The sequence below is a fragment of the Vanessa tameamea genome, chromosome 10 (assembly GCF_037043105.1).
Source record: "Vanessa tameamea isolate UH-Manoa-2023 chromosome 10, ilVanTame1 primary haplotype, whole genome shotgun sequence".
NCBI lineage: Eukaryota > Metazoa > Arthropoda > Insecta > Lepidoptera > Nymphalidae > Vanessa > Vanessa tameamea.
This window is the reverse complement of record NC_087318.1, coordinates 10,356,372-10,374,103: the sequence shown is the minus strand read 5'-3', so window position 1 is coordinate 10,374,103 and position 17,732 is coordinate 10,356,372. Positions and strand designations below refer to the sequence as shown.

The window sequence follows — 17,732 nt, the reverse complement described above, 5'->3', positions numbered from 1 at the left end:
TGTAGAAGCGATGTGACAACGTAATCAGTGCCGGCGTCAACAGCGTTTCAATAGTACGAACAAAGAAAACTGCTACGAGATTTCAGAGTGATATCGAGGCTGTATAGTTGAGATATCGGTACTATATCACGAAACAGATGCGTTTGAAACTGTAAATCATTTACGTAATACAGGTTTTTCTACTATTGAAACTCATTCCAAAATAATTATCTCTTTTTACCGTTAAATCGTCTTCAAGAATTCGTCTGATCACACACTTAACAATAGATTTTTGTTTTTTAGTATGTAGAAGAACATATGTCTTAAATTATAGGGACGATAAAAGACTGACGAAACAGAAAAGCCGATGAATCTGTTACAGATATAATGCCTTAGAAAACTGTGTGTTCGCGATTTTGAAAAAGGACTTCTATGGTCAGCAAAAAAAAAAAAACAATTATCAAAAAATGTTTTTCATATAATTAAAGCCTATATCTTATACGGAAAGTCAAAAGCTAACAGTTTGGCAAAGTTATGTTCCTCAAAATAATAAAAAGGACATTTATTTATCAGAAAATAAATATTTGCAAAAGTTTGTGTCCTCGGGGAACAATTGATAAAAACATTGATACGTATGTTCCTTTTTTTAAAGTCATGTATAAGTTATTGATTAATTGTTTCCTTCACGTATGACGTTGATAATGAAAAAAAATCACCTTGACCTTGTAACCTTGAGTTCACAATGTCGATAAAGGGCAGGGGGAAATTGATCAATGTTGAAACGCTTTCTAACATTTTAATGGAAACTTGCAATATATATTATGTTAAAATAACATTTTTGTTATATACATATATATTTCCAATAAGCGAAAATAATAAAATACTTATGAATTAGTTAGAATTACTTAATTAATTTATTAAACTCTCTCAATTTTCTTGACCCGACTTTGACAGTAAAGTTTTTTTGAATATCACCATTAATACTATGAGTATCGTGCCAAGAAATATCTCCATACGCCTCTGAAGCAACCGGTAGCCACGTGTAGTGAAATCTTTTATTTTTAAGTTCTTTGCCAAGAAATTACACTTTTTATTTCCTTGAGCGCAATAAGTGTTACTTGAATTCCTTATATGATTTTAAAATTTAAACATTTTACATAACATTTTCCAGTCTCATTAAACTATAATATAACATATTTTAGTGGAATCGAAGTATTCATATAAGGAAAATAATTATTTAAACAAATCAGCTACTTGATTGATTAACTGTTTACTAATTGTTATTTTATGGAAATTAAAAAAAGGTTTTAATAATATCTATGAGTAATCCCTGCTAATGTAATGATCGTACACCTTTATTATTAGATGTATTATTAATATCCTTATAATTAATTGTTTTTTACAATAATAATTCGCTAACTATAATGTTTTATAAAGTGAAAAATTATTAATTTAATATGAACTTTCTCGTAGTAATGGATGTTAAATGTCAAAGTTAACTTAAATTCAGAATACACCTGCGTAGATTCGCTTAGGGCGCATGCGTTGCCTCTATCGATCCCCCGGAAACGGTCACAGAAGCCCATTTCGCTGGTGAATCCGAACCGGTGAGTACATATCTAGGAAAATAGTGTCCCGGCCAAAAAGATATTCAGTCAAAACCAAGTGCATGTACCTTGCCGTGGCGTTGATCATAATAATAGCAAGTTTGGTCAGGCTACAAGTAAGTCGGATTTTGATTATTATGAAATGGACGCTTTTTTCTATTCCTACACTACAATTTCTGCTCTGTGTAAGTAAGTGTTAAATGTTACTATCATCTTTGTACATTATGTTTTGCGTTGTAACTACTTATTTACGAGCTATTTATTTTTGTTTCGTCATCACCGGCAAAGGTGACCCTTGGCACGCGTCGCCCTATCCACGTCACGGCTATGACGCATTCACGCTGCCTTTTTGATGGTGTAAGACTTTTTATTTCTATGTTGCTTTATTATACATCTTTATATATATTTATGTGTTATGTGCGTGTCTTTGTCATGAGCCTTGTGATTTATTTTGTCTGTGATATATATTTATTTGCGTACATATAACCCGCTCGCTGCTGACTTTTGCTCTGTAATAATAACTTGTGCGGAAAAAATGTTATTCTTGTTCTAAGAATGGTGATGCAACAAGTCGAGTCTGCGCATTAGAGGTTTTTGGCGTTACCTACCTCTATCGTCAATTTGTTGATAAAAATAGTATATAAACTTGTGTCAGTTAGTAAAATAGTTAAAGGTATATTTTCTTCTCCGAACAAATAATTTTAACGTAGAAAGTTTTTTTTCAATATTTCCGTTCGAGTTTCCATCGAGTTGCATTCGATGATGTTGCGATAAATCATGGGTGCAAGACCTGCGCGTTGCATCCCCGGACTATTGACGTTGGTACTTTCAGGTTTGACCTTTACCTAGGTCTTTCCGGAGACAAAGAACATTGAATATTTTATATCGTCCTTCATTATTTGTTTTGCGAATGATGATTTTAAAATATATATATATTCTGATCTCAAAACGAAAAAATAATAAATTAAAAATTACCTAGTATCTAACAAGTATTAAAAAAACATTTTTTTTTACTTTTAGTAAAAATATAATTAGATTAAATAAAAATAATAATAAATATTATTATTTTTTATTTTTATTTTCTTGGGACAAAGCCTCGGTTCATTATTACGATATGCAATTCGATGCGTCGAGTATTGATTTGTGAGCTGCCCCACCACCTCTCTTTCGAGATGATTCCAGGGCAGGGCGAGACTAGGGCGAGCTACCCCCCCATTCTAGATAATTCGTAGGCTGACCGGCGCAGCTGCGCGCAATGCATTATTGCACAATTTATTGATTTATGGACGGCCATTGCTATCGTGTTGTCTCATCGATATAGTTTTTTATTTGTATCTGATGAATAAAAAAAGCATTCAAATCTCATTTAGTAAGAAATTAATAGGTGATTCCCGATTTTTAAAAAGAGAGACATCGACGCTTTGCATCGAAGTTTGCAAAAACTGTAAACTTAAACTGAAATTGTATAAATATTTGAAAAAAATCTTGATTTTTACAAAATATATTTTTAAAATTACAGATCAGCCTTTGTTGGACTGTATTTTTCGTTACTTTAAAAAGTTTTGTTTATTAAATTATTTAAAAACAAAACAATCTAAACAACAAATTGTTAGAAACAGATTCAGTTTATGAAAACTTTATTATAAAATAATCTTTCTTCATTAAGAAAAAGTTCTTATAATAACAATAAACAAATAGATATAAACTAAACAGTGGGCTATAAAAAAATTTGATGGGAATATCTATTAGTATGTATCGTTGACAGCAAAGGCGCTGCGCGGGCGGAGGACGCGCCGCTGTCCGCCCACTGCCGGCGCCCGCGCAGGTGCCCGCCCCGCGTACCCCCGTCAGAGAATAATTAAAAACATAGAGCTTTTTAATTAAATTAATATCACTATAATTTTGCGTATACAATAGTATTAATTTTATTACAATCTTGACATAAATTTAAATAGTAGTATGCAGTTTTGGTTTGATTAAGGCGCTGTTATAAGATAAACAGTTACTCGTATACCCTTATTTTAATTATTTCCCTGCATTCACGAAAGTTAACATCTTATAATTAAAAATAATTTGGTAACTTACTATTTAAACTCAAATTTATAAATGGTAAATTAAAGTCCGGTGTTATGTACTAACGCAAACATTTTTAATATAAAAAAAAAAAGAAAATCTTCTAATGTACGATATCGTTATGACGACCAATATAAAACAAGTCATCTATCCAACGGCAGCAAATTAATTAGTAAATATTTGTATAAAACCATCTACTCTATGGTCATAGAAAGTTTGAATGAACGCTAGTGAATGGAAATACTTTGCGATCATTTAGCTTGAACCGCACAAACCGGTCTTTTATCGCACTCGAGTCTCATTCAAGAGAATTACATTACCGATACTTGTTTTACGTTTTAAGAGAGATTTGAGATTGCTTAGTCTCTAGAGTGCATAGATTTTTATAATTTGTAAGAATAAATCTTACAGCATAATAAGTTATTTTGAAAACGATAGAAATTTCGTACCTACTAATACTTCTTTTTGGAGACCTCACTTGTTTTGTATATGTTTATTTAGGCGAGGTCCGTTGTTGACAACCTGTTGCTACCAAATGACAGGCATATGGGACTCTAGAATAGCGCAATTTTAGCTCATATTATAAGTTTTTTTATTTTTGTGTTTTTTTTTTAACTTTTTAAGCAAGTAAAATCAAACATTTTGTAATGTTTAAAAAAGTTTTTTTTTCTATCACACAAATTTTCTTCAATCGTGTTTCGATTTCCAAAAAAGGTATATAAAACTTCAAGAATTCCATTGAATATTCTTCTGTCATAATTTTTTTTAACTGCAATTAAAAGTAAGTTTGGGCGGAAGTGATCGCGATTTTCTAAGATCATGTCGCGATTGGATTAATTATTAGATATTAGGTACCGTTTAGTTTCAATCGGTCGTATCAAAATTATTACAAATAAAAATCCACATATATTTAATGTAAAAATAATAATGATAAAATCACAAAAAGCTTTTCAGCATAATATTTTCAGCATAAATATATTAAAGTTCTAGGATAGAGTTACGTTAATATTATTTAAAAAGTATTGATAAATAGACGTATTACTCGTTAAAAGATTTTATATATACGAGTAGATGATAAAGAAGTATGGATTTAAATTTTGAAGGATTCGTTGATTTTCAAGCAGTAGAATAGAATAAATGCAATTTTTTGCCGCTTCTTCTCGGTAGAATCTACATTCCAAACTGGTTGTCAGTTTGGTTGTTCGTTTTCTTGATTGATTGATAGTTTGTTTGATTGTTTGGCTGTTTGACTGTTTGTCTGTTTGTCTGTTTGACTTTTTGACTGTTTGACTGTTTGACTGTTTGACTGATTGACTGTTTGACTGATTGACTGTTTGACTGTTTGACTGACTGTTTGCCTGTTTGACTGTTTGACTGTTTGACTGTTTGAGTGTTTGAGTGTTTGAGTGTTTGAGTGTTTGAGTGTTTGAGTGTTTGAGTGTTTGACTGTTTGACTGTTTGACTGTTTGACTGTTTGACTGTTTGACTGTTTGACTGTTTGACTGTTTGACTGTTTGACTGTTTGACTGTTTGACTGTTTGACTGTTTGACTGTTTGACTGTTTGACTGTTTGACTGTTTGACTGTTTGCCTGTTTGACTGTTTGACTGTTTAACTGTTTGACTGTTTGAGTGTTTGACTGTTTGACTGTTGGACTGTTTGAGTGTTTGACTGTTTGACTGTTTGGTTGTTAGGTTGTTGGGTTGCTTCTTTGTTTGGATTTTTGGATGTTTGAATGTTTTGATGTTATGATGTTTGGATGTTTGGATGTTTGGATGTTTGGATGTTTGGATGTTTGGATGTTTGGATGTTTGGGTGTTTGGATGTTTCTTGTTTGGATGTTGTTGTCTTTTATGAGTTTCTTTCCAGACCGACTGTTTTATTAGAGTATCAGATTTAGGCTTGAATTATAAAATAATTTCCTATCTAATTTGCTAGTTTTTGGAGTTAGACGACTTCTTCACTGAATCTTCCAACTAGAATTGATATTGCTATGAGGACCAAATAAATAAAGACCTACTAATTTTACGCGCAATTATTTTATTAGTAAATTAATTATTAAACTCATAGTTGAATGAATTAATAAATTTTGTTGGTACGCTTATGATGGACATATAATAATTGATTTATCAATTTATGATTATAAAAATAAATTATATAATTGTAATATTAATGCAGATACATACATCAAAGAAGCCGACAAGGAACGCCAAAATGTTACATAAGATCATTATCTTAACGCCTACGATCGCTATACAATAGATTCGAGTGATTTTTTTATAAATAAAAACATCTCATAATATTGTTATGTCATGTTAAGTTGTATGGCTTGATTGATTTGCATCTTCGCTCATAAAATGACAAGCATATAAAAAAAAAAACAATCGACTATTTTTTTAATAACAATGAGTAATTTTAAATATTCCATTTTTTTACGCTCATGATTTTATAATTACTTTATTATGATGAATTACATGTAGCATATTTTTAACATTTTTTTTCATACATACAAATACAAGAAAATTAGTGGCATATGTCATATATAGTAGACAATGTGGCAAGGTTGTCCCGATGGAATTCCCGTCTGATTCGAGTTGGTTTGATTGATTTTGTTCTACGGGCAATACGTATAAGCTAATAAATCTGTTTCTATTGACTGGATAACATATAAAAAGTGACCGATCAGCCGCAAATTCAATCGCTACGATCCCCACTTGCCCTAACTCACCCTACAAGATTTTCTCGAAGTTATTAGTTATGATAAAATTCACATCGACATTAACATTAATCATTGTATTTGTATATTGTGGTTTATGAACTTGATGATGTTTAGTTCGATGAAAATGATTACACATATTTTTCTTTTAGATACGCAATGGGCCCCCAAGGAGTTCTGGTTATGGCCATAAGCATCGTCGGGGCGATGGCGTTTATCCCCCATGGTTCTATTGGGGAAAAGGTTAGTGAATTAATATCGTTATTATTATATTTTATAAAACTCACAAATTTGTTTCTTGAACGGGCATATTTGAAAAAAAAAAAATATGCGTTAGATAGCTCATTTATAGAATATATCTGACAGCTTACGATACAATATGACGTGTAATGTTTAGGGCGTGAAGCTCCGCGGACCATCTAGATATTATAAATAAAGAGATAGAACATTAAAAATATTCTTCAAAAATTAAATTATTGACGGTTAAAGTTAAACATTATAGAACTTCGTAACAATGGACGTGTTTGTAGGAGCATATGCTAACAGAAGCTTTGCTTCGTGAAGTTGTCGAGCGTATGGGCAAGGACCTAAACGATGCAGCGTCAACTTACCTCGACTTTCCGTCGAACGAGAGGCACCTCGCGTTGATGTCCAGGGCCAACAAAGACCTGGAGAACGAGCAGCTGGATTACGACTCTCTGATCGACGGCAACCCCAACCCCAGCCTGCGCGACCAAGAGTATTTGCAGCACAGGTAATTAATAACAGTATTACATATACATTTCTTAACATAACTTTGTCTTATGTAGTAGACATAAATAATTGTTTTACTGTGTTAAAAACTAAGCTTGTACGGCTGCAGATCATGAGGTCCAGAGTATTCGGACATGACATTGAAAACCAGTCGTCATCAGCCACCGTGACCAAAATCGGTCAGGGTATATTGCAACAATATGAAATTCATAATTTCATTAAAGAAATAATCTTATCTTTTTAAATATGTTCGAAAGAAACTGATTATAAGTTATATTTTAGTTCATTATGGGGCCATCAGTACGTAACCGGTGGTGCAGGAGAGGGTGATCAGCGTCTGCGTCCATCCGGTCTAGTTCCAAACCGCCAGATGATCAAGACCGACGCGGTCCTCCCAGCATATTGCAACCCACCTAACCCGTGTCCTGTTGGATATACCGGTAAGATATTTGTATATATATATATTAAATATGATATTGGTGTTTGTTTTGGTACATGATCGATTCGTTCATTCAATGTATCGATTTTTTTATTTGATGCATGATTGCAAGGTACATTTGTTTGAAAAGACTTTTTTGTGTTTATTGGTAGGTTGCGTATCAGTAATAATTTCCTCTATAATAATTTACACAGGAATCGGAATGCGTGCAGAGCCTTAACTAGTATATGTTAAAATATTTAGTGCCAGACTCGAATTAAGCAAGTTATGTACTTTTACTATATAAATAAAATCTTAAATATAAGTGTATGTACAACAATGTATATTGCAATCAAAAAGTTTTGAAGGAAATATAAATAGATACCTAATACGAATGCGTATCATTGTTCGAAATTATATAAAGCAATATTTATAATAATAAAATTAAAATAATATAAATTGTTGTGTCACCGGGACTAAGTGTGTGACAAATTACAGCTCAATCAGTAAGGTGGGATTCTTATTCAATGGCTAAGGCTTGATCCACACACTACTGCTCACAGTAATAGTAAACGAAAGCGCTAAATCAGAAATGTTTGAGAAAGTATTTGACAAAAAGTTACAAATCTAACTAAAGATAGAAATCGGCCCGGAATTAATTAGTTTAAGTTTCTAAAACTTTTTACAATATCACAAAAAAGTATACCGATTTATTAATTAATTATTATGAGCAAAATAAATATTTTTTTTTTGTATTAATTCGCGGTGATTTTGTATATGTATATATAAGCATTGTTACTACTAACATTTGTAAATTTATCAAAATCAAAATGAATGTTATGTAATAGCTTACTTGCAAAATTTTTCTTGGTGTAAAAGAGATCTTTGAGATGTCTAAAATGATTACTTCAAGTCATATTTTAATAAAGTCTAGTTAATAATCGAGACTTTATTATTATTTATTGAGTAAATTAAACAAAATCGATTTTGAATCAATCTGAGATATGCGAACATATGTATATACAAAAAATAAATATGTACAGATGAATCAAGATACGAATTTTGAAGTATGAATAATAGCCGTAAGCCAATTTAGTCAAATTCTTAAGTTTATTTGTAACCACAGAAGAACAAGGCTGCATTACGGACTTCGAGAACACAGCCGCCTTCAGCCGCGAGTACCAGCTTTCGCAGCGATGTATGTGTGACGGCGAGCACATGTTCAGTTGCCCGCCAGAGCCACCCTCCGAATACGAGATGCGATTCCCTGACCACCACAAGAACCTCGTGGCCAAGAAGTACAAGGACGATGTTAGTATTAATTAGTCATTTTGCTAAATTAGTACAATACAGTCCTTTAAAGTTTCGGTTGAGGGAACCCTGTTGTCTGTCACGATATTCCGATGAATTGTTTAAGTATTAAATATATTGACGCGATTTTGTTTTCGCACAAAGCTTATAAGCTTTGTGCGTACTTATTACATTGAATTTATATTTTAATAACAATTGAAAAAAAAAGATACGTGAATTTTAGTATACCTTAGTCATGGCTACATTTTCAATTAAAAAAAAAATGTCATTCGATAAATTAGAATTCAGATTTTTAACGTATCGATTACAATTTTAGGTGGAAAACCCGTACCTACTGGGTGCACGCCTACCTATAGCAGCCAAAAAAGGATTCGACGTTCACATTTATTAATTTTTGTCTTGCAGTAGTTCTACATCACAGTGTTAGATTTTACTAAATGTCTTTAAGATGATAGGATATATATTTGTGTAAACATTTTCTGATCACCATTGCAATCTCATATTGAAACGAGAAGGTCCTTGCTATTGGATATGATTTTGTATTTAAGATCTTAGGTAAGGCATCGCTTTACGACTTTCACGTTTACAAATTCGTATGAACGTCATGTTTTTAAACCATTCTCGTTTTAATAGTTCATTTTAATTTACACTACACATAAGTATTATAGTTTACTCCACTTTCTTTTTATTTTTGAATTATATCGTTATTTTTTATATATTATATTTACTTGAGGATATTGACTAATTTTTTATAGATCTAAAAAAAAGATAGGAGGCATGCACGAGATAACTGACATGTACATATTATATACTAAAATAGATCTAAGATGTACATTACATAAAGATGAAGAACTATCTACTAATAAACCGTAACAGCGATAGTTAGAAGTTATAAGTATATTATTAGCAAGATGAATAACAGATACTCATTCAGAATATGTCATTTAAAATAATTTATAGGCTATAATTTAACAGAAATTATCCTTTGTTTTTTTTTAAATATTTTATAATACTTACGGCACAGATTTATTAAGCCAATTTTTATTAATAGTTTCGAAAATTATAACAATATTTTATTGATTTCAAATTACAAATAAACGTTTTAAAAAATCTATACCACCAGGACTATGAAGAGAAACAAGCTTCATTACTTTTCTTTTAATAATTAGGATATTTTAAGTATTAAAAAAGCTACACTAAAATGAACTTCTAGGGCGGTTGCACATACTCGTATCTATGCGCGTAAGTCGCGCACTAATTTCGTTGTTTTAATAATAATCACGGTTTATGGTGCTACCATAAGCCGCGATTATTTTTAAAACTGATTCAAAATAATGCATAACCTCTTAGCTTTATCTTACAAAGATATAATTGAAAATTGAGAAAACTAATATTTAATAATTGATTTTAAAAAAGCTAAAATTCAATTCCATTTAATTATATAAAAAACAATTTTTTTATACAAATATTATCATAATTTACGTTTCTTTTTTAATTTTCTATTACACTCATTGAAAATTATTATTACTTAATTAAGTTATAATTGCGTTAAATACGCCACATAAATAAAAAATAAATTTTGCATGAGCACATTCTAAAAGTATTAGTTATATATACCTATATGAAAGGTTTAGAGAGTAAGAAAAAAATCTATAAAAAAAATAAAAATAAGTGACTATTAGTTTTATTAGTTGCTGATGCTTGGGTCTGTGAGATTCTGTTTAAACTATTTTTTTCAATTTGGGGTCTTGGTGCACTGCAACAAATTACCTTATGATAGCTACGCCACTGTATGCAACTCACAAAATAAGTCTTCGTTGTCCTTATAATTATAATATTAAATTTTATGAATACCATAGATCGATAAAATAATCAATTATTAATTTTCATTTGTTTTAAATATTTGATTAATTTTGTCTGAATTTTGCAGACTCAGATCAGCCGTGGAATATCTTTTAAGTATTTGCAGCGTATCATAAATAATTAGGTAGGCGATTAGATACAAGTTAAAATGTCAACGACGAGTGATGGAAAAATATTAATAAGATATTCGTAAAAATAATAATATATAAATAGTTAAAATCCTTAATGTGTCATTATTTAGGATTTTTCATATTGTTGCAAAAATGGCCACGCTAATGATATCGATTCGTAGCCACGTATATATAGGCCGAGACTATTTTGCGAAATCACATTTTACGCCTTTGTCGTGACTTATCATATTAAATTTAAAAAAAAAGCTACAGATACACGAGAATAAAATGAACCGTTATTTTCATAGTGTGGGTTAGCCCTTATATTAATTTTTAATGTTAACGAAATACAATAAAATTTACAATTAAATATTTTAAATATCAATTTGATTTTAAATTAACTTCACACCAAGTTGAGATTATAATCATGTTATGATTTATTTAAAACTAAATTTTCATCTCGTGCTCATGTTAAAGAAAAATATCAAAGAGATTTTATTGCAAGTGAATGGGAAAATAGTTTTGGAACATTAAGGATTTTAATAACTTAGCTTACATGAAATCGTGATATTTATAATAATTAAAATAAAGAGAAATAATAAACCATAGAAAAACGTATAAACCTCATAGCCTAGTAAGATTTCGGAAACATTCATTAGCTACGAGTATTAAACGTATATTAAAAAGCATTTCTATGACTTCAAAACATTTTTTAATTTTCCTAATTCATAAGTTGGATGGGCTTGAAGCGATTAAATTCTTTTTTTAAATTAAATATATATTTTTTATATTTATTTATTAAATATTTTACTTAAATGTAAAAGTTTTTATGTTTGTCACTCAATCGATTTCGAACGAGTGACAGATGATAAATATTTATTATACATCATATAAAATTTGCATAGAATTCTAAACATTTATAAAATAAAATAATGTTTATTTAACAAAGCCCCCTTATTTGTTTAAATTTAAATCAATCGTTGTCCATAAAACATTTCGAAGACATACGTCATAGAGATGTTTTTTAATTATACATACTTGTAAATAATATGACCCTTGTCAATTAAGGAAAGATTTATAAATGACAGCCGATTTCATGCCATTTCACTCGTACACTTTTCGCATTTCAATTGAACTTTCAGTTCAAATTTTAATATTTATTTCATTACTTTGTTAACATGATCTTACTTAGTTTAAGAAAGCAAATGAAAAACATAAATTAATTTATTTACATAATGCACGTAAAAATATTTATTCATTACATTTAAGCATTTATTATTTGAAAATTACGCCGTGTATAAATCTTTTCTTAAATGTCAGGTACTATATTGGTTGAAAGCACCGATAATGATTGCTACAATTTTTTATAATAATTGACATTTCAAAAAGTCTTCCTTAGTATTTACCAAACAAAATATAAATACACTAAGTAAATAGTTATATTGTAAAATATGTAAATATATAACTCCAAGTGGAGACAAGTGACTCATTATTCATTCAATATATTTATCTTTTGCTGTGTTAGTCCTAATTTGCGTTTTAACAATTAATTGATTTTTTTATTTTCGCATGTATTTTTTTATAATAATTTGATAGCTTCGATCAAAATATATGTATACTTATTTCATTAACCTTATTAAAATATGGCAATACTTTCATTTTTAAATTTATTCTATACTTTATTCATTCTTATTTATTTCGTTTGGTATTTAATCACGCTACAGAAAGGATAAGGATTTTACCAAAACAAGGTTTAAATTACTGTACATATATATAAAAAGGACGCAAAGGTGCCAGGGTAATGACCGTTTTCGTAGAAAATCCTCGAAAAATTATGAAATACAAAAAAATATATAGGTTAAAGAATATGTAGAAACGAATACGAGTCTAGTCTCGATCGATACCAAGTATTTTTGAATAGTCGTATATGTGATATTTGTTCATAATAACTATTTAAATTATAGGTAATATATAATAAATAATAGCATTAAATGCTTAATATAGCCGATAAGGTGAAAAGAATGAAAACAGTATGTTCTAGTCAAAATGTAGTATGTACATATTTTAGTCATATAGAATATACCTTTAAATATATAAGACTTTTTTGAATTTCCATGTAGTATATAGGAGATCCTTTTCGTTTTTAATATTTCGAAATACCGTTCTAATTGTATTCGTTTGCGTTATTGCCAGTATGATCTCAAAAACTATTAGGCCAAAATAATTGGGGCAGTATTGCGATAGCTGATTTATAATTTACTCGTCCAGAAACTAATATACAGGCCTTAATTGCTGTAAAAAGCTCCCAGTAGTAAAGTCTAACAGCAGAAGTGACATCGTAAGTAAATAGTTAAGTATGCAGGAAAATAAATTAATAATTTTATCTAAAAACATGCCGTTCATAGTCACGGCTAATATCAAATTAACTAAAATTTTATTAAATTTATTAAACTTTATTAAATTAAATTAAAGACATTCATTATAATTATTTTATTTAACTTGGCAATCATTTTATTAGTTCAACTGTGTTTGTTACGTTTATACCAAATCAGTATAAAAATTCGTTCGGTTCGTTTGGGATAAAATAAAATTTTCAAAAATAACATTAAACATAAATATATGTTTTCGTTTTAATTTATTAATTTAATTATCTCAATCCTATACATTAAATGGAAATTTAGGAATTGTCATAGGATATAATTGTACATTATCACAACCTTACTTCATAAACGTTTTGTAGCGAAATAGACACACATGGATTTGTCTCGTTCTCTCATCAGCAATTTAGAAAGGGAAGGTATTGTGTAGCTACATTGCTATGAAACGTTTATGATTAAGGGTTAGACGATTAAGATGTACATAAAGATACGATTATGTGGCGCATAACCATTTCGAAGAATAAATATATAAGAGAGTAGTATGTACATACAGTTTTAAGAAAATGTATTTTTTACTTAACATACAAGAAATATATTTTTGTACTAATCGAATACGACATACGCACGTACATCTCTATAGTATGTAAATAATACGGTTCTTATATAATTGTAACGATGGTTATAAGAAACTGTAACAATACAATAACTGCTTAGCGCTAGACTTATTCAATAATACATTTTTTAATTAAATGACAAAACGACAAAAAAATTAAAAAAAAAAAGTAAAAAAAAATAGCTTTTTAGTAAATAAATTTTAATTAATTTATTAATTTCATATAAATTCTTCTTGTTTTCGTTTTAGTTTCATAGATTCGAATTCGATTCTAACTCGATTATTGTATACTTGATTATTAAAAAACATTGTATCGTGTTAATTTTCAAAATTAAAATATCTAACTCTTTCGCATACAGTCGAATTGAAATCATCTAAATAAATAGTCTCTTAAGATATTTTACGGATAAAATAAATAATACCATCGAGGAAGAAAAATAGATTAAAAATAATCAGAGTCACCTAGTTCCTAGATTGAAACTGATTAATATATTTGACTAAATACATTTGATAATAATCGAAATTTTATAAAGAACGATAATTATAGGTATCTCTTACAAATCGATTACATTTCACTATTTAATTTATTATATATAATATGTAACCACAACACCAGATAAATTCAAATTTAATCTGAGCCCTTCAATTTAAAGAAGAGATATGAACACATCGAACTCATTCATTCAATAAACAAGTTTACATGTAATGTATATTTATTAATATTGAATCGATTGAGGCTCATATAGGTGAATACGCTTCTGTTATGGAAAAGGACGTATTTGAAAATGTCTCCGAAAAAAGAGCATAATTTTGATCTCATAAAATAAAAATTTGAAGAATAAGAAATTCGATTGTGAACGTTATTTGAAATTTTAAGGAAATTTGTTTGAATTTGCATATCAAGGACAATTTATTTCTACTCTTATTTCTTATGTTTATGTTATTGGTAACTACTGCTTATTGTTACTAAAGCTCATCAATAGATTTTTTGTCCTTGTCTATTTATATAAATACACATACTTAGTGGTATGGGTTTATGCTAGCCCGTCTGGGTAGGTACCACCCACTCATCAGATATTCTACCGCCAAATAACAGTACTCTGTATTGTTGTGTTTCGGTTAGAAGAGTGAGTGAGCCAGTGTAATCACAGGCACCAGGGACATAACATCTTAGTTCCCGAGGTTGGTGGCGTATAGGTGATGTAAGGAATGGTTAATATTTCTTACAGCGTAGCGCCTTTGTCTATGGGCGGTGGTGACCACTTACCATCAGGTGGCCCATATGCTCGTTCGTCAACCAATGCCACAAAAAAAAAATAATTATACATTTGCCTTCTAAATTGGAACTTAATTTTTCATACGTCATTTTTCAATAACAGAACGAATTCATCAACTACCGTTTATACAATATGAGATGGAATAGCTTAGACTTAAGACGAGCGTTTTCTCAAAATTCGCCATGAATACAGTCTCAACCCGCGGAAGAGATACGTGAGTCTACGATCGAGTAAGGCATGTTCGGTCACAGCGTGCGCCAAACTGTGACGAAGTATGTACATAGGAATAGTTGTTGGTCTGCAAACATTATTAGTTAGTTTGTATTCAGTTTTTAGCCTCTCGATATTGCTTCTCAAATTTATTAAAAAGTTATACACCTTAAAATTAATATCAAGAAACTAAATATTAATTCATCAGACAGCGACATAATTTAGGCGTCCGTCAAACTATTTGGTAGTTCGAGAATTAACAATTTTTTTCTTGAGTTTGCCTTAATTTTTATGCCTCCCTTGATTTATCTATCTTAGAGTACGTCGTAGATTCTTACGACACTGAAAACGTGTACAATGCTAGACGTCATACTTTACAAGTCGGTCGCGCGCGTGTGTTTTGGGCGCCATAGTAAACAACTGGGGAATATGGCATTTCGGTGCAGCCTAACATTATATGAATCGATATAGTATCCATGAATAATTTCTAAACACATACCATCGCTTATTATTAATAATAATTTAGTGTATAATATGATGTAAATAAAATCTGGATGAAAAATCAAAGAAGTAAACCTATTTGGTATAATATTATAATGTATATAACTACTAACCATAGTACCTCGATTGATTACAACAGCAACAATTGTCAGAAGATAAATTTAATTGTATTATTGTTGCCTCAGTGGAAATATTATACTTTCTCTATTAACTACTATTAATACGGAACTTAATTTAATACAAATATTATTTGGTTTTTCAATTTTTTTTTTCTTTATTACAAAATTAATTATAGCAAATTTATTTCATAGAACTTATAACCTTTAAGAAAAATAAAGTAGTATTGGAATGCCAAATAAAAATGTAGGAAATTTAGATTTTAAGAGAAATGGAATGGACATTTAAAACCATATTAGATGTAGATAAACTAGATTTTAAGAGAAATGGAATGGACATTTAAAACCATATTAGATGTAGATAAACTAGATTTTAAGAAATATGAAGTTATTGTCGAAAGCCATATGATGTAGAGAATATTCATAAGTAACTTCTCCTATCAATGAGAAGGTTAGTTTCGATTAGGTTAGCTAGCTAGTATTAAAGCTTACTTCACCATACTGCCCCAAAGCGGCTTGGTGGAAAGCTAAAGGATACTTACTATGGGCGCATTATGTATAAAACATTAGTTATTAATTGTATATACAAATTTAATGGCTCATCTAAGCTGGAATTAGATTTTAGAAAAGCTCCGTAAATAGAGCAATAAGTCATAACAGATTGTATTTTTTCGTATAAAAAAACATAAAATAAAAAAATATTTATACGTATAAGATTAGCTTAACATGTCCTTATAAACCCTAAAGCTAAAATACCAAAGAATTTTTAGTTACGAGGGTTGAACGATCAAAAGTATGTCTCTTATATTAATCAAACGATTTTTCATTATGAAAATTTGCTTAAGATATATTTATTTCAGTCAATCGTAAACACGCACAACTTGCTCTCGAGAAAAACATAGGAAAATTATTAGTTATTCATATTAATAATTTAAAAAAAATATGTCAAATAACATACCGGACAATAATATTTTTAATTTCAATATATTACCTTTATGAGAAGGAAACTCTTTAGTTGGTTATGTTATTGTCTATGGGCAAAAGTGGCTTATCAATCAGCTCATTTGCTCATTTACTCTTTGTCTTCTCAAAATGAATATAAGTTTAATATATATATATATATAGATATTAAGTTGTTTTGTGAACGTATTTCGGTTTTATTGGTAACCTTTATGAGATCATATTGTATGATTTTTGAAAATCGTATTCGAGTAGAAGTTTTCATTTAAGATGTATTGATTTCAAACAATACTGTCAGATTCAGCCTTATAAATAATTTCGCGTAGGTTTCGCATGATAACGAAGACGAAATGTTTTAAATTACAAGGCGTTTGTAGAATACATAATAGTATTTAACAATTGCTTATATTTGTTTTGAATTTAAATTCAGATAAGGGTTGTATTTTTGTCGAAATCATCTTTCATCCCTCGTTGTTATTGAATAATTTATGTATATATAATTAAAACTTCTAACATGTTTATAAAAAGCGACCGAGTAATATGATTCGATATAGTAGCATTCATGTAAATTATAATAAAAAAGCTGTGCAAAATTGTATATATAAGTTAAATATTTTGTGCATAATATAAGGAAATAAAATTTAAAAAAAACAATACAAAAAAAAATAAAAAAAAAAGTCCTAAAAAAATCCTACCAAGGACCTCATTCTACCACGGTAAGCAAGTCACTCGATTGTGATATTGTCTTGTAAAACGGGTTGGTTCTATCCTAAAGATTAGATGTAGGTGATATTTTCTAAGTATATTTAATTTGAGTGTGTCCGGATCACCAAAACGGAATTGTACAT

At 29.6% G+C, this 17,732-nt stretch overlaps 1 protein-coding gene across 4 annotated transcripts; it reads left to right on the top strand.

The window, feature by feature from the left end:
• Nucleotides 1-1,570: 1,570 nt before the first annotated feature.
• LOC113392777 (neuroendocrine protein 7B2) lies at nt 1,571-9,530 on the top strand. 4 transcript variants are annotated; one of them, XM_026629363.2, is made up of 7 exons: nt 1,571-1,775; nt 1,875-1,943; nt 6,527-6,617; nt 6,905-7,128; nt 7,410-7,567; nt 8,672-8,856; nt 9,173-9,528. In XM_026629363.2, the coding sequence occupies exons 2-7, from the start codon at nt 1,939-1,941 to the stop codon at nt 9,245-9,247; spliced, it is 738 nt and encodes a 245-aa protein (XP_026485148.1). In that variant the 5' UTR covers nt 1,571-1,775; nt 1,875-1,938; the 3' UTR covers nt 9,248-9,528. The 4 variants fall into 4 exon arrangements, with proteins under 4 accessions (XP_026485148.1, XP_026485136.1, XP_026485164.1 ...); XM_026629351.2 differs by lacking the exon at nt 1,875-1,943 and having other exon boundaries at nt 9,173-9,530; XM_026629379.2 differs by lacking the exon at nt 1,875-1,943 and having other exon boundaries at nt 1,571-1,771.
• The last annotated feature ends 8,202 nt before the right edge of the window (nt 9,531-17,732 follow it).